The sequence below is a fragment of the Tetrao urogallus genome (genome assembly GCF_951394365.1).
Source record: "Tetrao urogallus genome assembly, chromosome: Z".
Taxonomy (NCBI): Eukaryota; Metazoa; Chordata; class Aves; order Galliformes; family Phasianidae; genus Tetrao; species Tetrao urogallus.
Window position 1 is genome coordinate 9,025,445 of NC_136816.1, and position 25,247 is coordinate 9,050,691.

Genomic DNA, 25,247 nt, shown 5'->3' on the forward strand with positions numbered 1-25,247 from the left:
CAGTACAATCAGCACAGCCTTCCCCCACAATCTGATGGGTGACTTGATGCTATATCATCACATACTGAAACCAGAGGTTTCATCCAGTAAAAATGAATGCATTTCATCTCTAACTGCAGACAAATTAAATGAATTATAATTTAAATACGTTCTCCTGTGCCATTATGATTGAAGATTGTTATTACATCCTACAGTAATTTCAGTATTTTTCACTTCTCAAACATCTACATCCTGTATTTCAATGAAAGAAAAAAAGATATAAAAAGAAAGGGTTTTACAGTTGCTAATTTTTCTAAGTACATACTCAAGGAAATACCACATCTTTCAATATGACTTTGCATTCTTCATCAGTTGCCTTACATTTCTAAAATTTTTTTAGAATCTAATGTTATTCTAACTTGTTTCTTATCTCAATATACTGCATCTCAAAATTAAAAAAGTATCTTGTTTAAAATCATTAATTTTCAGCTTTGTTGTACTGAAAACAACTTAGGCAGGAATACTAGACTACAGATTAAGAAAAAAATACTGTAAGTTATTTTGCCTTTTAAAGTAACAAGTGAAAGAAATAATCAGAGGAAGTGATCAGAATGAAATAGAACAAAAGAGCAACAGCTACTGCAGTCTCAGTATAGGTTAATACATGGCATTCAATTTTGATGAGAATTAATTCTCACTAACCTGTTAAAAAATGCACTCCAAAACTACAGTTAATCACTGGGAATGTAAGAATGTATTTCAAGTGGAACTAGCCTAGCAATTGTTCTTTTTGTAATCTATACTAGTGTCAGGTTTTTGCTGGCACCAAGTTTGAACATTACTAAATGTCTACAGTATTGCTGTCTCAGTTTAGATCCAAGTGAAATTCAGTGTCAACCTGTGTGTTTTTATCTAGGTTTCACTCTAAAATTCTCTCATGTTTTCTGTTTTTAGTGCAATCTAGAAAAACAACGCTATTAAAATTCTCATCAAACCGAACTCATTATTATTGTAAATAGAATTTTGTATAAATTAATAATTTCCTCTTTGTAAATATTCTGCTATGCTAAATTCTGCTGTTTTATACCATCTCTCTTAAAAGCAAACTGTGAACTTGAGGGAGCAATACTTAGCTGTACAGTTTAGTAACAAAAGAAACCTTAAAATCAATTCCCCAAAACAAGAGTTAACATAGCTAGCTTGTTTAAGCTGTTGTAAAATACCCAAATTTATTTGGCAAATATAAGCTGCTCTTTTCTGCCACGTTTATAAACTAATTTAATATTTCAAGAGGCATGCAAGTCAAATGCCAGCAATTACATCAGTCTACAGAGATGAACACTGTGAACTTTTTTTACTTAGTAAATTAGATTAAATAAAGTGTTTAATTTTGGAGGTTCCCATTTGATTCAGTAGCTACATTCAAGGAGCAACAGTCACTCTGTTCACCATAGCACAAAAAAAAAAAAATCAGAAAGTCTGTAATCTTGTGACAATTTCAAAAGTGGCAGGTATTACAAAAAAAACTACGAGAAGGATTAAAAAAGCTATACAAAAAGGAAAAAACAAGCAAACATGATGATGCCAAACTGATTGTTATTTAAATATTTTCTCCTTCAACATCTTTTGATTCTGAATGTCAGTGTTCACTTGGAGTGGTACAACCTGTAGCTTCACTCTGTATTGTCAGCTTGTTCCACACTGCTTTTCTATTATTAAAATAGCAACCACATGCAATTTCAGGGTTAACATACTTCCAAGCAGCCTTGTGTTGGCTGGAACTATCTTCAGTTTTGAATTACTATCCCTGGTATTCACAATTGTTGCCAACAGCATTTGTTGCCAGATGAACTGTTTTTCTTAAAACTGAAGAAAAACAGCAGCGCCTGCCAGAAGGGGACGCTATGTACAGCTAGCTACACCTCTTTTCTATGCCTGCCTGTAAGAGCACAAAGCAGCCATGAAAAGGATACACTGCAAAGTTCCCGCCGAAGACAGTGACAGACAGATGGATGCCATTCAGGCGATAAGCTCTACCTGCTAGAATCTGCTTTCACACAGAAATGGAAATTATTGATGAAGGTGGAAGAAACCAAAGAGGTGTGAATAGAGATGGAAGAGCACAAATACAGAGAACCACATACATAGCCCTTTCTCATCCACTTCCAGAGAGCATGAAAAAACTGAGAACAGATACAATAGAGCAAGAAAAAACTTCCTTTTTCCAATCCCTTCCTCTCAGAAATACTCCTTCAATCTTCTTAAAGTGTATAGTAAAGAAAATAAATTACCTTTGACCTTTCCTAGAGATCCTAAAACCTGCAAAGGTAAACCTCCTATTTCATGTGCCCGAGATGAGAAAAAAAGAAAAAAAAAGAAAGACAGCGTAACAGAAGAAGCTAGGATAAACCCAGAAATCAAGGATGCCAAGTCACACCTCTTATAATCTTTCTTATAATCCTTGCCACTTTTTTAGTTTAGCTTTCTTTTTCCCCCCTCAAATTACAGTATGAAGACTTACACAGTGTATGGGTAAATAACGGATTCAAACAGGAACACACCATCTTCTGCCTGAAGACATGGAGACAATACAGCAATTTCACACAGCTATGGTAACTCCAAAATCCACCTTCTTACTGATAACAGCCAATTCAGATCCAATGAAAACAAAGCATTAATTCACTACCATACGTATTATTTTGCATGCATTATTATAGAATTTCTTTAGTCATTTCATTGCCTAGTTGTTCCATTTCTGATTCTGTTCTACAGTGCTTTAGTGCTCATATTTTCACTATCTTGGGATTCTAGATCATTAAGCTCTGCAACATTCATTCTCATAGATCCCCACAGAACAGCACTGCTGTCTTTCCAACACTGTGATAGCTAGTTATACATGTCTGTCTTCCACTTACTGTGTCCAACTCTTGATTAGGAAAACAAGATATGTTTTTTTTCTTTTTAAACAGAGGCTTTAGTGAAAGATGGCCAAAGACTCTTCAGAAAGTTAAGACTAGATACTGATTCAGTGGGCAATATTTACTGCATCTATTGATATCTTAGAACTCCCATTCATTTGCAGAACATTACTTTCATTTCCTAACCATACAATTATTCTGCCTTACCCTATTCACCCACATGCTTGCTGAATCTTTTCCTTAACAGAAGTGCCAATGAGACTGTCCAGCACTGAAGTCATGTTTACATTAGCATTACATTCCCAGAACAGACATTATACATATTCCTCGCAAGCAGGAGACAACCATGAGGGAAATTACACACAAAAGCAATCAATTAGAATAAAAAAAATCGTAGCAGCTGCAGTCACCATTCAGAATTAATTAGTTTCTGTGTGACCATAAAGAGATTTACAGTAGGCCTCCTGCTTCCCTCAACAGAAATAAGAAATTTCCCTCTAGAGGGAATAAGAATAAAACCTTTACCACATTATTTAAAAAGAATTTCTTTTACAGCTGTGAAAAATAAGAGATGTAATTTCTGTGTGAAAATTTCTTCAGAAGACAGAGTCCCAGAAAGGACAGCTGATTAAGGGGGCTGAGACTAGTGCAGGACTGAGTTTAGCACAGATCCACCACAGTGACTAAACAGACTTAATGTCTACTGGAGATACTCTTCTTAGCTGCTCTAGAAAAACATGAAACTACAAAGACAGGGTGGTATACAGCAACAGATTGACTGGAACTGCTGCAGAAGTACTTACACCACAGCATGAGATGGCCAAACTAGAAAGTAAACTTACATAGTGCTTACAGACATACTCTTTTCTACCTCAAATTTACATGAATTATGGAAAAACTTAACAATGAAAGAAGTGTATATTTGGAATATAGATACATGTCTTCAAAATGAGCACAAGAACATGCTGACACTTCTCCGGTTATTGTGAATAATAGTAACAAGAAGTGTTTTGGTTTGCTGTCACTGCTCAATTTTCAAATAAATTAAGGCATATGGCTTTCATTAATTTGTTTTCGGTACTACTGCAAAGGTTGCATCTTTATTAAAGCAAGCAATAAAAATACTTATGTAGGACTCAGAAAGGAGATGGAGTCTCATCTGTGAGCCATATTGCTAAAAAAGTGAAAATAGCTTATTTTGCATCCTTACCAAAAAAAAAAAAATCTCAACAACAAAGTAGTAAAATTCTTATGCAAGACTCAATAGGAAAAAGCCTCATCTGCAAGCCATATTTTTAAGATAGTTGACAGCCTTTATTTAGAACCTCCTTTAATATTTTCTTCAAGTTGTCTCAAATCCAACAAAATGCTGCCTTTATAATCTGTTTTCACTTTGTAACTAAGAATCTAATGTGAACAAGAAAAGGAGCACATGATAACTGCTTCTATTTCAGTATTTTGTCAATGATGGAGCCTTAAAATGAAGCTAGTGTTATATTTACTGTCTTCATATTTAAGAAGCTAAACCTAAAGCAGTATTTGATGTTAAAAAAATCATTATTTCTGTTATCATAATAAAATACAAAAGTAGGAATGGCTGTCAGTTGCTTTTACATCCCAGCTTGAAATTGTATAGTATAAGCTTCTTCCCCACATTCTTCTCTCAATTTTCTTTTTAAAAACTCAACATATTATTTTACACTTGCAATCTAGGAAAAACAACAAAAAACCACCAGCCTTCCAATATAAAGGTTGTTAAGTTTGCTTAGTTAAAATATCTAAGAAGGGGGAAAGAACAGATATTAGTAGACTAGCAGTTCTATTAAACGTGAGATTTTGGCATCAACATGATTGGAAGCAATGAACAAGTGAAAACATGAAGCACTATAAAGATTAAAAATGGGACAGAACCGATACCTCCTTTTTTATGACACTGGCCCCCAGCGTAAGAGGTGGATGTTGGTGGTATGGCAGTGTATGGGAACTGCTGAGTCACGGCCTGAACCTCTGATTAATCACCTGAGGCGAGCCATGAGTCAGCCAGAGGAGCACAGGTGAAGGCAATTCACCTGTGCTGCCGGAAGGGGTGGAGCCTGGCTCCACCCCTCCTAGACCTATTTAAGAGCTGGCTACCAGAGGGGAAGGATCTCTTCTGGAGATCCCCTCTCTTGGTGTCTTCTGGTGTGCTCAGCCGAAGGGTAAGCTCTTCCGCTTATTCTCTTTGTGATCATTGTCTACCTTGCTTGATTCTCTCGATTATATTGTGATTACAACATCTTGATATCTGTTGATTAAACAACTATATTGCAATTATAGCATCTTGATTATACAGGCAGCAAAGGTTGAACCTTCCCACCAATATTTAATTACATGTTGTTGCCATGTGACAGATGGCAGCAGAGGAGCAATGGGACAAAATGGCATCTGGCATGGAAGAACAGATGAAGCAAAGGTGTGGAAACGAACTCCTCCTTGTGGAAAAACCGCACCAACTGATATTCGTAAACACTTGCTGAATGTTTATGGAGACCAAACAGTGGGTGCTGACTCAGTGAGGTGGTGGGTGGTGCGTTTCAGCAGTGCTGACAGTGATGTGAAAGACAAGCCACGTTCCACATGGTCATTCTTCTTGCCATACTACAGAATGAAGAGCGTTGGCACAAACTGGCAGATTACAGCTAAGGATCTGTATATGGAGCTAAAGATTGGTCACAATTCATTGGAAATGATGGTGGCAATGCTAAAATATCACAAAGTTTTCACTGAATAGTGTGCTCAGAAAGAATACTATTTGCAAGTCTGTAAGGATTACTGAACCAATATAAGGCTGAAAGTGACACATTATTATCACATTATTACCTTGTATGAGATGTGGTGCCATCACAAGCCAGAGTCAAAACAGCAGTCTATGGAGCGGTGACATGAATTTACCATTAAAGTTCAAGATGCAGACCTCAGAGAATAAAGTGGATGTGCACTGCCCTTTGTGATAGGAAAGGGGTGATTCTTATATTTCCTGCAGCCATCAACACAGATTAATACGCCTTGATGCTGATTAAGCTGAAGGCTCAAGCTTCCAGAATGAGGCAGGGGAAGACTTAATTTCTCTTGCAAAATGAAAATACCAGGTCTCATATCAGTTTGACAACCGTGGAGTACATTACCAATCTGGACTGGCTTTCCATGCCCACTATGTAGTCTGTATTTGGTGCCTTCTGAATTCCATCTGTTTAGGCCAATGAAAAACGGACTGCACGGACAACATTCTTCTAGCAATGATGCTGTCATTGCTAAATGCTGTGAAAAGGTGGGTCAGCTCCACTGGTACAAATTTTTATGAGCCAATGTCATGGTTTTGTGATTTTTGGCTTTCGGTATTCCACATCATAACATCATGTGGGGCACTGGGACTTTAACTGTCAATGCTCAAGTCCTGGGTACCTGCCATGAAGAGAAGAAGAACTACATTCCCCAGGGGACCTTGCGGTCAGGGAGAGCAGGTTTAACTCCTCCAAGGTCACCTGATGTTCTCTTTCTCGCCTGCCCTTCGTTGTGGGCGCTGCTCCCATCTCCCTGCTGCTCAACTGGACTGCACATCTCACCTCAGTGTTGTGGTGAGGCCTATCCACCCTTTCAGACATTGTCTCTCTCATTATATTTGATTTATTAGTTTCAATTCTGATTATATTGTATTATAGTGTGTTATCTTGAATTCCGATAATATACTTAGTAAATTAGTTTGTTTCTCCCCAGATCGTTGCCGCTGTTTTTAATTATTTTGGGGTCCCCTGTTTCCCTTTTTTCTGGAGGCGCGGATCTGCAGATCCCTCCGCCCTGCTTGTCACGGAACTGGGCCGAACCAGCCCTTAAACCGTTGACAGCCAAGCATGCAGGCCCCTCTTCAGCGCTGGTGACAGCATAGCTAATGTTGGTGACTATGTTGAAATACAGCATTTTGTAGCTGAGAACTTGCTCTATCAAATAAACTAAATGAAAATACATTATCATGTTATGTGAAAAGTTCTTATGAAATCACTGCTCAATAACTCAATAACATCATCACTAACTTAAGAACAGGTTTCTGAGTGTGACATTTTACCAGTATTAACTCTGCTGTGTCAGGGAATTTGAATGATTTATGTGAAAGCTGTCTTGTTTCTCCTCCATGATGAATCAGGAATATTTCTATGCCAAGTCTGTAAAGGTCTCTTAGTCTAAAACCCAACAATGCTAAAAAAATATGTGAACAAATAGTGCCTTTCAGAACTCTGATTCATAAGAAAAAGAACAGGCACTTTTATTTAAGAAACAAATATACTGTATAGTCAGAAAGCATCTATTTGTTCATTTTAAAAGATAAAAAAAAAACTAACGAAAACAACCAGGAAGAGCAATTTTTACTATTAAAATTTTATGAATATAATATTGGTGCACTTTTTTTTTTTTCTTTAAACAAAAAGGACTACTGATTTAATAGCTATTTGCCCAGGAAGTTGGAGTTTTTCCTCCTCCTCTGCTGCTCACTCCTCCTATTCAAACAATTTCAAAGCAAACTTTATTTACCACTCTTCAAATAACAAATCTGTCCTCTCTCAACAATCAGACTTACAGTCAACACTTACAGGTCCTGCAGTTATAAAACTCAAGTAGCATCAGTGTCAGTAGTTGTCACTACTGACAACTGAGGTGTTCCTTTAATTCCACACAGCTCATTCTCTGCTTGGCCAAATGACAGCCTCATTATTAGAGGGTTTTGTTTTTTTTTTTTTTTTTTCCCAAAGAAGTATGTAACAGCATGAATACCAGAATCAGCCACTTATCTCCGGATACCTCGTTATTCTAGATTCCATCTTCACAGAAACAGGTAGCCCAGGAAGGCTGCTAAGGGCATTCCATGTCTGTTTCCTTCCAGAGACATTTCTACACCCAGTGTATACACAGACTAGAAGACATGGAGGTGTTTTAAGTGACACTGTAAGTTACCTAGAATTAGGCAGGGTAAACCAAGTCCAACCACTGTTGTTAACTGCAGGGAGCACAGAGAAAAAAGTAGACTGAAAGAAACCTTCTACCAACCTATAAAACTACTTGAACTAATGTGACCAATACAGACTTAAGTGCTAGCAGGCACTAGGATGTCTGTGTGAGCCAGTCATGAAAGTAAAAGCACCATGTGGACAACACTTATGTTGTTTGACTGCTGTTTTACAGAGCAACAGCGACAGTGACCTATTGTGGAGAACCTACTTTAGCAGGGTGGTTGGACTCAAAGGTCTCTTGAGGTTCCTTCCAATCCCTGCAATTATCTGATGAACGTTTCCTTTTCCCCTTTACTGAACTGTAGAAGCTCAGTTGTTTTACAAATAATATGCTAAAAATCCATGAGATGCCATCTGATGAATCTGGCAAAAACCATGTCATGAAAATGGAATAACAAAGCCTTTCTATTAAGCAGCTTCTTTTGAAGACTATGCTTAATTGGTAGATAAATAAACAAACAGATAAAGGTTATTCAACCACTGTAGTTATCGAGGAAAAAAACAGTCATTTAACGTCAAAGTAGTTATCTCATACAATAGAGAATGCTTGTGCTGAAATCTGGAGTCTGCACCCATTCCAAAACACACAGTTGTAAACATTGTCTACTAAAATGAAGATACAAGAAGTAGAGAACACTATGAAGTTATAAAATCTCTGAAGCATTTGCTCATACATCATAATGCAAAAAATACAAAATCTGTATCAATTGACAGCAGAAGAGAAAAAACTGAATCCCATGCTACCTGCCTCCTGAAGGTAAAGTTTCAAAAACTAAAACAGAGCTTTAAAGCTGAAAGAAATATTCCAGTAGTATGTCATTTAAAGCTGAGAACTGATATTGACAATACCATAATCAGTTATACAAAGCATTTCTTACCCTCTTAATTGGCACAAAGAAATTAATTCCTGCACTTAAACTGTCAAAGTACAAACTTCAAGCACCATTCAGACCAGATAAATTCAAGTTTAGTTTGGCAAGTTTAAGACTCAAACTGTTTAGCACCTTGACAGATGCAGCAAGCAAAAATGGAAATAGGGAAACACTCTTGATTTTCCAGATGTGTTACGGTAACAGCAAAGCTGACCTAAAAGATATTTTAGGGAGGATTCAGTAATGCAGTCCTAAAAACCAAAGCTTTTTATTGTTAAGCTTAACTCTATTTAATATGTAAATACACAAATATGGTAATACCTTCATAGCGTGGATTTCTTCTATTAATCTCTCAGCTCGTTTTTGGTTCTTTAGCTTCAAGTCCTCTGAACCCCTGTAAATGAAGTCCTTATTAAAAAAAAAACCTGAGTTTTGTTCACTTTCTTATTAGAGAATGGTCATACTAAGTATCTATCAAGCGATCATAAGAATGAGCACAATCACATCCCCTTGATGTGATGAACACTGTGGTGAAGAGTGGTTCAGTAGTACAGTGTTTCTCCTGTTTTGAACAGAAAAAAAACAACACTAAAGATTTAGCAAAATAATCAAAAAGACAAGCATTACTTGATTAGAAGGGAATGACGACAATTCCTATCACTAACACATAGGAGAAACTGCTATTTCAAATACACCTGCATCTAAGATCTGCAACATTTAAATATGAATGTTTAATAGGCCCATATAATTTGCTAAGCTTATGAAAGAATAGTACATTCAATTTACACTTCAAACACTGTAACAGACTCATCTTTTTTTTTTTTTTTTTTAATCTCCAGTGAGATAATAGAAGCCACTTTGGGCCCGTTGTCTTTGGAAGTACAATCTTAAAAATGTTGCTTTAAGAATATTAACCCTAATTATTAAAAAAGCATAATTTGTATAAATATGCACGCTAAATAATATTTTTTGTTATACAAATTTGCAGAGAACTGCAGTGAGAAAATAATGGACAATTTGTGATCAAGAGCGGAAGAGCATAAAAGATCAAGTCTGATGGCTTTGGAAGTGCTGCAAAAGGTCCTTTGAGTTGGTTAACTTCCAAACACTAAATCCTTTTAAAACATGTAAGCTCTGTTCTACTTCATGAAACTACTTTACAGTTAGTATTTTGGATCTATCTAAAATAAAGTAAAAATACAAATAATAGAATAAATATATCAGTGTGCCTTAAGTTTTCAATGTAATGCATGTTTACCTCTTGCCCCTGTTATTAAGAAGACAATCCAGTTACTGTCTCATTTATTAAAACACAAACAAGAACAACGATGTTTAAAACTGACTTTTTCAACTTCAGTTTCCCGATGTGTCTGGTCAGTCTGCGAATGGTCAGGACTCTGGCTTTCTTCACATCTTTTCTCATCTTCACAACCTGTCAGAAAGAAGGAAGACAGTATGAAGCTCCTCTCTCTTGATGAACTTCCATATAAAACACATCTGTTACATTAAGTTACATTTTAGAATCAACAAAAGCCATTCTTGAAAACGGAATGCATTCTTCTGCTACCCAAATTCCAGTTGAAACAAATTCAGATTTCATTTAAAATCAAGCTGCTTTCACAAACATCTGAGGAAGAACAATCAACAGTCTAAAACTGCCTGAACAGGAGACAAGACATTCCTAACTAGCCATATTTTAATATTATCCTTAGAGCCAGACTGAGCTACAGATTTGTAAAGACTCATCTTTTGCCTTCAGTTTGTTTTTGTCCCGGTAAAAGGGTACTTTTCCATTAGTGCATCTTATTTTCATTGTGAAACGTTTTAAAAGATCTAAGGAAAGATTCTCAAACTAAACATTATTTATTATTATGAAAAAAAAACAACAAGATATGCAAATCTTTTTATGTATCAGATTTTTGTTAAATATAAACACATAAGGAGATATTCAAATAGATCTTCAAAATCTCTATGCAGATATTCAATGCGCTACACTCAATTTCAACTTCCTACTCTACACAGTTCCCTCTACCTCCCAAAATGTATTTTAACATTAAAGAAAACCTGACAGGGATGTTCTGGTCTTACTTCTCTCCCAAAAGTAAGAGGAAAATAATTACAATTGTTAGTAAAAAGGTGGTACTAACAGAAAAATCCTTGGAATCTTTTGGTTTAAAATTCCATCATGGGAAACCTTAAGACAAAACACAGTCTTCACAATGAAGCACATTTCAGAGAGATAGATTCAACAACTACTTACAGTACTGCTAAATTAACTCTCAAATATTATCTATTAAAATACATTAGGATTTCGTATTTAAATTTACAAAATATGAAATATTTAAACAAAAACATTATTGTTCCTGACAAAAAGTCAAATTTATCTTAAGTTCATGCAATGCGGGTAAGAAGCTGGCACCTCTTTCTCAAGTAAGTTCTTGACCTCAAATTTCTACATTGGCTTATAATTTCTTAGAGACAACATGCAAATGACTGCATCTTGCCCAAATATCTGAGTTAGCATCCAACCAGTTCTCCCAGGGAATATTAGCATTGGAAACCAAAGTCAAATTCAACCACAAAACAAAGCAACAAAAAAAATCTTCAAAGCTCATTGAGGAACATTTCACATGACACTATGATGGAAAATCTGAGACCAAAAAGGCAAGAAGTCATTACTTGTTTGAAAAAATGACATATTTTGCACACACCTTATTACATTTGTAGCTAGGTTACTTGTATAAGGAAGCATTTAAGCTTCATATTGTGCTTAGTAGCAATTCTACTGAAGGACTAGTCTGTTGAAATAATTTCTAGGAACAGGACCCTTAAATTAAAGGTCCCTCCTCTTGTCACACTGAAGGAAAAAAAGCAATGCTTCTGCTGAAAGTAGGAGGGCAACTGTCATGTGATAGTTATTTGAAATTGCACAGAGAGAAAAGGGAAAATATGTTGTTTGGTAATAGGCAAGATAACATTAAAAAGGGCAAAGTGGGCCAAACTTGTGGTCTTCTAATACAGTGACAGCATTGGAGGACAAGGCGAGATAACTGATGCCATTTACCTTCACTTGTGCAAAGCCTGTTGTATGGTCCCCCACAAGACAATGACACTGACCACAGGATTAGCATATTGGCTGAGTTTGGTCAATGGCTCTAGGAGTCCAGGTGGAGGCCGGTGATGAGCAGTGTCTCTGAGGGAACTGCCCTGGGACTGCTGCTGTTCAATATCTTTACCAGTGACACACACAGTAGGATTGAGTGCACCCTCAGTGAGTTTGTGGATGAGATCAAGCTGAGTGGTCCATTTGATACAACAGAAGGAAAGGTGGTTGAGAAGCTAGAAATGAGCAGGTAGCGAATGCTTGAAGCCTGGAAGGACAACCATATCCTCTGCTACATTTAAAAGTGTGGCCAACTGGTCAGAGGAGGTAATTCCCTCTTGTGAGGCTCCATCTGCAGTATTCCACCCACGGGCCCTCACCGTAACAGAAACTCCTCCTATTAAAGGAGGCCCATAAAAACACGAACTGGAAACTCCTGCTGCTAAAAGGTACTGAAAGAGTTGGAGTCGTTTAGCCTTGAGAAGAGAAAGCTCCAGTGGAGACATGACTGTAGTGTTTCAATACCTAAAGGAAAAACAGAAGAAAGATGGGGATGAGCCTTACTGCTAGGGCGAGCAGTGAAAGGACAAGTGGTCATGGTTTTAAACTATTAAGAAGGAATATTTAGATTAGACATTAGGATGAAACTCCTAAGTTAGTGAGTGGTGAGTCACAGGAACTCTGCCAAATCTGTGCTTGATAGCTGCACTTTGTAAGTCTCCATGCACTGACAAAGAAATGCTTAACATTTGCCATCTTAGGGTGTAACCAATTTTTTAACATTTGATATTGAGGGGAATTATCTTTTTAAATAATAGTTCCCTGTAATAAAACTTCCTATAAATAGAGGAAAGAAAATAAAGCGCATTCTAGTTGAATACCTCTTAGATTCTACATATGTTCAAAAAGATGTAAACTGGGTACACCATTTCAGAAGGAAGGTGGTTGCTTTTTGTTTGCTTTTTGATGTATCTCCAAGCTACAAACTCATTTGAATTCGAAGAATTCATACAGTGACTTAACATGGTAGTTTCTGCATACCCAAATACTAAGTATATTTAACTTTCTCTCCAAAATGTTTTGTAATGTATTTTTATAGAAATCTTAATGCAGACACAGCATGTTTCTGGGGCATAAATGAGCCAAGACCCAGCCTCTCCAGCTGCCAGCCAATAAAATCTCTGTAGACATATGACAGCAGGAATGAGGGAAGGTATTCACTCCTTGGCAGGCTAGGCACATCAATTTATGTAATCCACAGTCACTTCTTTCACACGGGACAGTATGCATCAACTCTGTTCTTGGAAGTACTCATGAAGTTCTCAAGAAAGCAGTCAGTTATTTGGAAGAGAAATGAAAAAGGCTTTGCTTCAGATATACAGTGTGCCTGAAACAACGAGCCTTAAACTACCATTGTGGCTACCAGGACTCACTGTCAGCTTCTTGCATCAAAAAGCGAGGCAGGCAAACAACTAAACAATGAAAAAGAAAATAAAAAGTCAAAGAACCCCCTACGATCCTCAAACAGAAACAGGTAAACAAAAAAATGCCACAACTGTGGTGGCTTTTAAAAAATTGTAATAAACATTTACTCATAAAAAATAATGTTTTTTTTTTTGTAAATAAACAATAAAAGACAACAAAAAAGGATGAGTCTTGGCATTGAAACTTGCAACAGCTAAGCTATCAGACAGGGTCAGACTTACCAATGCTTTAGGGCACACAGACAAGAATTTGTAATATACTTAAAGGCAACAGTAAGCTCAAAAGAGTAATTATAGCCTCAGGCAAATCTCAAAGCAGACCTATCAATAGCAGTACATTCCAGGATTCCTAGAAATTCAGGAAGCATGGTGTTGTAAAAGGAGGTAACCACTTCAAGGATTCTTTGCAATAAAGTACATGGGATGCCTTTTGTTTTGGAAGACACTTGGTTTTGCAGAAAAACACTACCTAAGAAGCAACTGCACTCTAATTATTAAATAGTAAGAAGTACTGGTCATAGTTACCAAGAAATATTCCACAACTGTATTATAGATAATTTACAAATTTTTAAATCTATAAGAAATAACAGTGGAAACTAATTTACTTTCAGAAACAAGCCAATATAGTGAAGCACACTAGCCAGAAAGAATACAAGAATGTTTCAGAAGTAAAAACCTTAGCTTAGGAACCACACCAAAAATTACATCCATTCTACACTATGCCTTTCTTAGATGCTATAAGGGGAATTTCTATTACTAAATCCTAAACAAAGATGAAATGCAAAAAAAATACCATGTGTGTAGCTGTTTCACAGAATAGACCTCCACTGCCCCAAAAGTTTGCAATATAAAGCAAGTGTTCACCAAAACAGGATGTATGTAGGTTGCTCTGAAAGTAATGCCTTCTATTTATTTCCATGGAAACTACAACAGACACAAGGAGTACAATGACACACGTAATGAAGGCATTACTTCTGGTGCAGCCCTTGTACACCTGCCAGGTTCATATAAGCATTTTCCTGCCATACGATGAAACCAGTTTCTTCTCTTTAAAGAGATTACGGGATTTAGGATCATCAGGAAATTACTAGCCTGACAAGAACTGTGTAATCTTAGAATCATAAAATATCTTGAGTTGGAATGGATGTTGAAGATATTCAGTTCCAACTCCCCCTGCCATGCAGGGTTGCCACCCACAAGGTCAGGCTTCCCAGGGCTCATCCAACCTGTTCTTCAACACCTCTAGATATGGGGTACCCACAGCTCCAGACAGCCTGTGCCAGTGACTCACCACTCAAAATCCTCTCCTGTCATTTTAACTTTGCCAAATTAGTGCAATTTACTGTGGTGGATTATAACATGAATTGTTCTTTTCAGTATAACATATATTAAAAGGATACGTGGCCACGAGGCAGGAGCTCCCAGTACTTGTAATGACAATTACTGGGAAGAGCATGGATTCTTGTGGAGGCTGTGTTAAAGAATCTGGAAAGCAGAGATGTGATTCAGGACAGCCAGTATGGCTTCACCGAGGGCAGACTGTGCCTGACCAATCTGGCGGGTTTCTACAATGGAGCAACAGCACTGGTAGACAAAGGGAAAGTAACATCTACCTTGACTTATACAACTACATGATGGAGAAGAAACTGGCTGGATGGCCATATCCAGAGATCTGTGGTTAGTGGACCTATGAGCAGGTGGAAGCTGGTGACAATGGTGTCCATCTTGGGACCGGTGCTCTTCAGCATATTTACGATAGACAGTGGGATTGAGCGCACCCTCAGCAAGCCTGCTAACAACACTAAGCTGGCTGGTGCAAGTTATACAATGGAAGGGATGCCTTGAAGGGAGACCTGGACAAGCTCAAGAAGTGAGTCCATGGGAAACTAATGAGGTTCAACAAGGCCAAATGCAAGACGCTGCACCCGAGTCTGGGTGATCCCAAACATACAGATGTACAGGCTGGGCAATGTACGGATTGAGAGCAGCTCTGTGGAGAAGAACATGAGGGTGTTGGTGAATTAAAAGCTTGATATAAGCTGGCAGCAAACAACCGCAGCCTGAAAATCTAACTAATAAAAAACATTTACAGAAGACTATTTAATCATATCTTTGGTATAAAAAATTCCTTCTACTATTTTATGCAAAAAAATAGTTTTGTTTGCATGATGATATTTGAACCACTGTTACAAATCACTTAATTACAACTAACAGAAGTCTCAGAAGGAATAAATCTGTGCTGGATATACTGTCAGGAGCTTTTGATCACACACAGTATCCTTTTTAAATTAATGGGATACAGTTAGTGCACATAATACAATACAAGCCATCATTCTTGTTATTTTAAGCAAGTTATTTAAGAGTCTTCCACACAATTAACTATAAAAAAAACTTTTAAGAAAATTGTCATGTTTCCTGAAGAAGATGAGGCAATTTGTAATTATTAATAATAACAGTAATAATAAAAGTTTGTTGTAGGTTCCAAAAGCCTAAATAACTATGGAAAAGTCCTTAAGATCCATGATGGCAACAAAATCACCATCAAGCAGTGCAGACAAAATGACAGTACAGGCACATCTCACATTCAAATTCACATGATTAGTCAAAGATATTTGCATTCACATTTCTAAAACAATACCAGCAAAGTTCTCAAAGAAACTCTACATTAGAATAAAATGTTATATTTGATCACTTCCAAAACTTGTTTTGAGGCCTTGACAGGCAACATGCCTCTAAATGAAGCCACTTTTCCATCAATTAGGCAAAAATAAAAGTGTGACTAAAGGTGTGTGGATGTATTGAGAAAGGTATGCATCTGTTCCAAACTGTAGTACCAACTATGCTTCACACAACAACAACAAAAACCAACAAAATCCACAATATTCTTAAAAAAATAAATAAATCAACAGATTAAGAGAAAAAATAATCAGTAATATTTTTATGCCCAAACCTTCTTTAATATAAACTACTGAAAAATAATAGAATACTACCAGAGCTGCACCGAAGATCTAGAACTCAAAGTTACTTTGCATTTGGCCCCAGCTATCCAAAATGCTTAACAGCCAATAAACTGATGGCCATGTTTCTTCCCTCGGAGCTGTTTGAAGAACACTCTATTCTGATCAATGAATACCTGTAATGCTATGCAAACACACAAACATTGAACCAAGACCTTCTTCCTCCTTCCTAAAACAGCGATGTCCCTTCTGTATCAAGATCAGACTTCATGTCCAGGCACAATTACAAGAAATTTTCATTCATAGTTTAAAGATATTATTCCAATGCAATGTTCTGTATTTCTATAAACATCTGAATTCAGTTTGGAATACAAGGTCCACTATGTCTCTTCATCATAACTTTTGTTTCAGCAAAACCAGATAAGTGTGCTGGAAATAATCTCCTGGTAGAAGCCTGAAGTCCTCCGACATCATCTGATGCCTGAAAAAAAGAGGGTATTGTTGAGTTTGCTCCCGTTCTTGAGAATTTTCATGTGCTTGCAAGGCTAACAGGCTCTATTACAAAAACTGCATCTGAGAGTGGAATGGCAACAACAAAAATTCAATGATCTACTAGTAAACTCTGTCTCAGAAAGCCTATTTTATATATGCTACGTATAGCTTTCAAGAAATTTTTATAGACCTACAAAAACTGTGTCTAGTGAATGAACTGTTATAAATGAAATAGGTACAAGCTGCACCTCAGTCCTGGCTGAGACCTTTCATGACAAAGGAATCATAGCAGACTGAAATTGGGTTTTGCTCCATTAAGACCAGAATGACTCAAGAAAACAGGAAAAAAAAATCTTTAAATATGCTCAAAGGAATACAATAGCTTCCCGACTGTATTGCATTATGACTGAAATCTCTGAAGTTTAAGTAGACCTGCTTATGTATACAAAAGAAAAAAATTCATTAGAAACACAAGGAAAACATTTGTGAACATTGCTTAAGTTATGCATGAGCTAAAGTCCCAAGAAGAAATCCAGCTTAAAAAAAAAAAAAAAAACACACACAAAAAAACCATGTATTTAAACTCAGTATTCAACATCTCTCCAGTACTTAGAAGAAAAACATGAAACTAAGTAATGTTTCAGTTTTCACAGGGTTTTATTTTCCTAGGAAAGGGCACACCAAAAGCATTGGTTTCATTTTTGTTACTTGGCAGTCTTTCTAACCAAGAAATTACCATGGCAATGTAGTATTCTGAATGTTAAATTTTGGTGCTCTTTGGCAACAGTGATTTCTCAAATTCAAAACACCTGCAGCTGGATCACGTATTAGCCAGAATGAACAACAGTATATAATCTTTTGAGTGAATAAGTGAAAAAATGTTTTTGGAACTTCACTACAAATATTTCCCTCTATTATCTGGAATGTCAGCTTGAAAAAGCTAACGATTTTGCAGATTCTTAGGAGAAGTTATCAATTCCCAAATTTACTTTCTTTTTTTTTCTTTTAATAAAAAAGATTCACTATATTACAGTGCAAACTTTATGCATGTCAAAATACCTGGAAATAGCCACTACTAGACTTACTGTAGCTTCACACATTTGCATTATAAAAGCATGTGTAAATAGGGAGGTAAAAGCATGAAGAGTAATCTATATGCTTCTACAGGGCTGATCTGCTTGGTTCCAAGATTGTTTTATGCAAATATATACCCACAAAATAGATTCTAACCTTATGAAAGAAAAGCAAGTTCAATCTCCAGTCAGATAAGTTTCCTGTACTGGTTCCCGTCATGGTCACATGAATGCTTGTTAGTTCCAGGGCAAAAGAACAAGGTGGGAACATACAGATGGAGACAGAGTGAGCTAGGAGACCACAAACCAGACTTTGATCAGTAAACTCTCCTCTTATTTAATACCAGGATCAGATCCCAGCAGGGTAAGAGCTAAGGAACACACTGTTTCTTTTTGTTCCTATTTGCTTAATTTCTTCCCAGTGTTAGTCTTGCCTTTATCATCTTTTGACGCAGATGAACACATTTGCAGCAAGTGGACTGGATAGTACTGCAATATGTATAAGCAAATGTAAATAAGGAAAGCTGTGACAACAACTTCTGGATTGAAACATGCCACCCTAAGGCTGAACCTGCCCGCAGCATTTCAGGATCCAGCCACTGGGATGCCAAGGAGGGCTTACAATGAGAACAAGCAGACTCTGCATACCTAGGCAGATTTCCACCTTTCTCACTGGCTAAGCTATGCACATACTCCCTGTGAATTACCATCAAACCCTTTCTCCGCAGCCTGCCTATGCTGTTTCCCTCATACATTATCAACTGAAGCACTGAAATGAGTCTTTCAGTATACAATCTTTAAATATAAAAAAAAAAAATTAATACACAAACACTTTTCCTTCTGCATGTAAAATAGTTGTATTTCTACCATAATTTCTCCATATGGAAACCAAAACGACTACTCAGACTGCTAGTGTTTTCATCTAAAGGTTTTGAAAAGTGATTCAAAATATCTCAGATAGTTGAGAGGGAGTAAGACTAGTCTAGAGCTACTTGCTTGCTGCCAAAGACCAAAATTTAACATATTTACTGCTTGAAACTCACTGTCTCATTGTAAAGAACTGGACCGAATATAGCACTTCAGAAAGTACGTGTGCCTAGCTGGCTAGAGGCTTTCTACACCCTAAATAAACAGCAGTAGCAAATGGCCAGATAAGAACTAAACATCCAAAGATGCTACATTAATTACCACACAGGGCAAGGGAGCGGGGGTGGGGACAATTGATAAGTCTTACAAATCTGAGGGCTATGAGAAGGTGATTTGTAACCCTGCATTTAAATGATCAGCTGGACACAAGTTTGAAAACCCACAAGCACTGTGCTAAAAGTATCTCCATGGAATGCTGCAAGGGGATGTGACCAAGGCAGTCAACACACTAAGCTCAAATCATAGCATTTCCATAGTCAGGATTTCTTAATCAGACCAGAGAGCTGGCTAGAAATCATATGGGACTTTCACATCTCCTTATGTTTTGATTTCACAGGAAGACAGCAGTAGAAGAAGCTGCAACTACGACACAGGAATTATCAACATAAACACACAAGAACAAATAATGAAGAATGGATCCATATCCTTTTACTCTTCAGTTATTGGAGCTTTCAAAAGCAGATGAAACACCATGAAGCCCTAGGTTCTAAATAACCTGAAACATGCTAACAAAATCTATAAAACATTTTTCCAGTAATTATACAATTTGTGAACATTATCCAAACCCAGAATTCAAGAAGATTGTGCAGAACTGGGTACAAGGTCTATTATACAAAAAAAGTCAGAAACACAGTAAGAGCACTCCCAGTATTAATAGCTGAGAAGGGAGAGGGGTGCTGCTTTGTTGTTTTGTCTTTCTCCCTGATTACAGGGGAGGAAGGGATTACAAGATTACAAGGTACATTTCAGTGTTCTTACTCTCTTTTCTTTCATTTTGGGAAATATAGGCCCCTCTCTAAACAACCTGTACAAGTTGTTAAAACAGTGAGACAGAGAGAGAGAGATGAACTGACACCCATACTCTGAAGTAATTCTATATTAACCTGAGAGGTGGTATTTTTTAAAAAGTTTTCAAAGTTCAAAAGGAGACTCTGACTTCAAGCTGTGTAAGTCAATAAGAGGTCTATTGGTTACCAACTCCTCTGCAGCAGAACTTGAAACTAAAGCACCTGAATAGGCATCAATCCTTCTTGCAAGCAAAGCAGCAGACTAGACCACACCCTCAGTTGGCAGGACAAGCTGGTGCATGTGATCATTTCCATAACTCTCAGTTTCACTGTCTATAAGCCACTCTAAGTGTCTGTAAGACATTTGAAAAAGAGCATGGTATCAATGTTTACAAGAGGAGAAAGGTAAAAGTGAGTAAATTCTGGTGCTCTCCTATTCTAGTCCTTTCTGGTTCTGGTCATTAACTTGCTCCTTTATTTCCACACAGCACTGATTGTTGTGAATTGCACTCAATAAATGGGTAATTCAAGCATCATCATAGCACTCTTCATCTGGCCAACCAGTTGGTTTTTGCATGCCTTAAGTCACCTTCAGAGAAGTGCATGACCTGGGCTTTCAGACGTCATCCATCACACATCACAGGCCTTCAGTATCCTACAGACATAACAATTGCATGTCAACTGCCATACTGTCTCACTCAGACTACAGTTTTTCCAACTAATGGTCATTTCTGCACTGAGATAATGGTACTGGCCTCCTAACTCACCAAAGGAAACCTCAGAGTTCTCACAGCCAATGCAGTACTACTTTCCTCACCCATCCTGATGAGCAGTAAGACTTTGTGTGTTCTGGAATTAAACTTTTTAACCTGTTTTCTAAGGAAATGAGATTTGTCATCACATTGTTTGCCACTTAGCATCCTCACCCAATAACTTCAATTAGTAAACAGACACCAAACCTGATAGATCAGCAAAGGCCAGAGCTCCTACACATTCTGTGAAAACTGGTAGCTGAAGAAGAGATAAGAACCACAATTCACAGGCCAACCATGGAAGAGATACATAAGTAGAATTCAGACCTTTGTGATTTTGGCTGCCACTTAATACATGCATACTCATTTACCAGCAAGCTTAGGCAACGTGTGGGAAGCTACAGCTACTGCTGAGTGCTCAGAGGGGGCCTCCAAGGGTAAGTAAAAAGCTGTAGAGTCAGAGGAAGAATGAAGATACTGGTATGAAGTTTTAAGGACCATGAGGATCTGCAGTATAAGCACACAAAATATTTTATACTTACTATATTATTTTGGCTGATGTTTTTAATCTGACAAGTGAAATTTCACTGCTTGCTGAAGTGGACAGAAGTAGGAGAGGCTCTTCTGTGTTAGGGATGTCACAAATAAAAAAGAGACATTTTTATATGCAGCTCAGATTAGTCCCACATGCAGGGAAGCCAGGGAATGAGAGGGATGCCTGCGAAAGATTATCATTGAGCAACATCTGGCAAACATCCACTTCTTAATAATAACTGAAAAGGCATTAAGTATTTTTGTGAAGATGTCATTCAACACAACCACTCATCTCCTAGTAAGACTCACCCACTTAAAACTTTCTTTTCACTGTCACCATACAGTTGTTATGCAAACACAAAGAAATCATACAAGAAAAATGCTTTCAAGTTGATAACGTAAAATCAAACCATGTTATTGTTTGAATGCAAATACCAGCAGAGTAACAACTGTGTTGGACAAGTACCTATTAATACATATTAGGTCACTTTTCCATTTCTCTGTACCTATGGAAGATAAGAAATGAAATTAAAACAAACAACTACTTTTCTTGTGGCTCATCCATATGTGTAAGAAGAGGAATAAAAGACTGGGAAACCAAAGATAGAAAGTTTCTTTTGATATGTAAAAAAATCCCATCAGAAGAAAGAAAAGGCCTCAACTACCAACTCATACTAGTAAAATAAAACTCAAAATATTGCATTTAAGTTAGCTTTGGATAGAAGTAAGCTACAGTTCAAGTCAAATCTTGTAGCAGGTAAACCAAATCTTCATCGTGAGTACGTATCGCCAGTTACAAATCTCGATTCACCTTTAAGCAATTAGTTCTTCATCAGGTAGCTGCCAGATTTAAGAGCTACTGTAACCATCCCAGTGTAAGTCACAATTTCTAACTGCACCGTAAAACTCTTGCAAAATCTTTGCTCTGACATGACAGCCATTCCCACTATCCACCTATTTTAGGCATGGTACGCACACTGTTCAGCCATTCATAAAGTCTCTCCAACATCCAGTGCTGGCTCCTTTGAGGCATTTTTATTTACTGAAGCTTGCTGCTTACTTCTTCAGCCTCCAGCTTTTCCACACCAAATACACACATTTCCCTTCATGAGCTCTCTTGCCCCTCATACTATTTCTTCCTCTGGCACACGTTACCCAGCCACCAGTTCTGAGAGCTGGAATACCTGTAGTGCTGTCTCTGTAATGCTCACTGCAAAGGCTGTTGCATCTCACTTCCCTTCCACCATCCTGGTTATTTCTAAATCACTTCAAGAGTGAGCAATCACCTTAACTGCCCTCTGCTTTATATCGTCTGGAATTCCTATTTTATCATGCAACTAAATTTAAGTTATGCTATCCTGCTCCTATGTTACTTATTTCCTTTGCAGCAGTCCTCTAGAGATTTTTTGCCTCTGGATGAAATCCCTTATTCATTCCTTTGAACCAGCTGCTAGTTTCTACTAGCTTCTCATGCAACCAGTACATCCATTAGTGCATCAGCATATCTGTGCAAGACTTCAGACTTTTTCAGAGATCTTTTCATATCACTGCAAAGAGCCATAGCGCTTTCCAGAAAACACAGACATATCACCACAGCAAAAATTTCTGGTAAGCTGAATACCTCATGCATTTTGGTGGGTAAAAATATAATGGAAACTGTACCATAGATGCTTAAGGATTTGGATATACACATCCAGCATTTAATGGTAACTTTATGCAAGTTATACACTGCAGGTATTGCCTAAGTTAAATCTCATTTCTCTTGTCTGCTCATTAGCTTCAACTAACTTTTTGAAAGGGGTGGATTTTCTTTGAACACTCTCATTCAAGACAAAATAAATGTTATTTCAATATTTTTAGTCTGAAAAGCTATAAGAGCTATAGACACTGGAAGTTTTGTTTTCCACTAGTCAGCTTTATGCTGCTGGCTAGTTTTCACTCTCCATTCAAAGTATCAAGGTCAGAAACTAGAGAAGCAAGCTATGAACTCATGAGAACAAAAAGAAGAGAAATAATGAAGACAAAGAGAAATGTATAGCATTATTTTGAAAAAATAATGGGAGGCTTTTATTGGAAACTGTATTATTCTCACTTCTGAGTCAGAAATTGAGAGAGCCAAACCAGAAAATGGCACTGTGTTTCTTAAACAGCTTTACCCTTACCTGCACTTTAATACACAGTAGCCTGAACATGAGAAATATGAAGTCTCTAACATGACATCCCTTGCCCTGAACTTCTGGCTCCTGTTGGCATACCCCTCACTTCTGCTCCCAAACACTGTTGAGATTTTGTTCGATTTTAAAGACCTTCCAACCCAACTCCTCATCCTACCAAACTGCTATCCAGTCATAACCTGGCAGTTGCCCAATTCAACTGCTGAGATCCACTTTATATCTGATGTTTGCTAGACTATAAACAAGTCTTCCAGCCTGTGAGAAACTAGCTTTCAACACAAGTGAAAGACTCCAACCAGACTTCCAGATGTCATACTCTAATTAGTGAATTAGTGGCCCTAGTTTATTTCTGGCCAGTATCAAGCTTACTGATGATTTAAATGGAAGTTCTGGTATGAGCCATTACAGAAATGCTCTGCTGGACTCAGTTCTGGTCTCCATGCTCATTACAGAATAAAGACGAACAGAATGTCTGCACTGTAAAGACATGGTAACCGATTTAAATTCTAAGTAAATTTTGAATACACATACACACATTTTATTTGGTGTTAAATGCACCATGGGTAAACATTCACCACTGTGACCTACCTTTGTAAGAGAATAAGTAATGTACTGGTAATTTTTTATCAAAGCATAAGCACATTTTAAAATCCTTTTTTAAAATACAATTTAAAGGGCACTCAAAGAGTCAACTTAGCAGCTCATCGTTTCTGTGTAAAAAACCCTAACTGAAACACTTTTCTTTTAACTGCACTACTAACCTCCATTAGCACAAGACAAACTGAAAGGAATTGTATCACTGTTACACCAACCACCTATTCACAATGAATTTACAACTCATCACTATTCTTCTTCTAGCACACTCCCCCCTGCTCTAAAAAACCCAACACCATAATATTCACCTTTCTTTTACCCCATTTCAGCCTTTCTTCTTTTTCAGTTAACAGCAAGTTTCATGCCTGGTAATACAGAGATTCTAAGAAGACATTTGCAATGACAGCACCAAGCAATTAGGCACGTATACTATAATTAAAAGCATTTTTAAAAAAACACAACATTTTAAGTATGCATATACACCTATATATCAAATCTGATAGCATACTGTGCACTGCAAGTATCTCAGCTCCTTTCAAATACAAGTTAAAGTTTCCCATGACTGTGTTTGCATGTTTTTTTCATTATTGTACACCACCACACCAAGCAACCACAGATGTTTTATGAGAGCATCTTGCTAGCCTACGTGGCCTACCACACACGCTTTATATAAACCACTTGTGCTACGAAAAAGTTTTCCTTTCTCTTCTGAAGTACGATAGTTTGATAAGGGTTATACACAATATTGCCAAAAATCACAGTTTGCCATGTTTAATCGCTTCCGTAATCTGCTGAAAGAAACTCTGTGTCAATGGTTGATCAGAATTTGCTGTTTTTATTAGTGTAACTGATGATGTGGCAACTCTAGAAACTTTAGAAACAGCTGCTGGAACTGTTCCTAGAAAAAATAAAGCCACAACTCCTCAGAATTCTATCTCACAGAGTATAAGTTTGGAAATTTCATAAGCTTTCAAAAGACCTTTTCCTTAGGACATTTACATGGTCTGTAAAAGAATGTCAGTAATTTAACACTTGAACTGTTTTAAACAGAATTCAAGCCCAATCTAGCACAGTTTTTTCTCCTTCAAGGAACCGTTGCACTTAGAATTATTTATTAGTAACAGAAGGAATGCAAGAATTTTACATGCATTTCCATAGAGCTAAAATATGACTGCTGTCAAGCACTCCGGAGTTTAAAGAGAAAGCACTGTTAGCCTTCTAACTTTGCAGACACTTAAAACTTACAGCAGAAGTAGTAATTTGCCAGCATATTGAGAAAAAAAGTGATGGAATAGATTAGCTATTTGGTTTTGAATTGTGTAATTTTTTTTGTCTTTTTTTT

At 37.2% G+C, this 25,247-nt stretch overlaps 1 protein-coding gene across 1 annotated transcript in view; it reads right to left on the reverse strand.

Annotated features, from left to right (window-relative positions):
* Nucleotides 1-25,247, reverse strand: part of SRFBP1 (serum response factor binding protein 1) — a gene marked incomplete at both ends in the record, with an annotated part of 59,409 nt that overhangs the window by 26,468 nt on the left and 7,694 nt on the right. Inside the window, 2 exons of the mRNA XM_079548499.1 lie at nucleotides 9,130-9,202; nucleotides 10,152-10,240. Of these exons, the coding sequence (XP_079404625.1) occupies nucleotides 9,130-9,202; nucleotides 10,152-10,240 (162 nt within the window). The remainder of the gene's footprint in view (nucleotides 1-9,129; nucleotides 9,203-10,151; nucleotides 10,241-25,247) is intronic.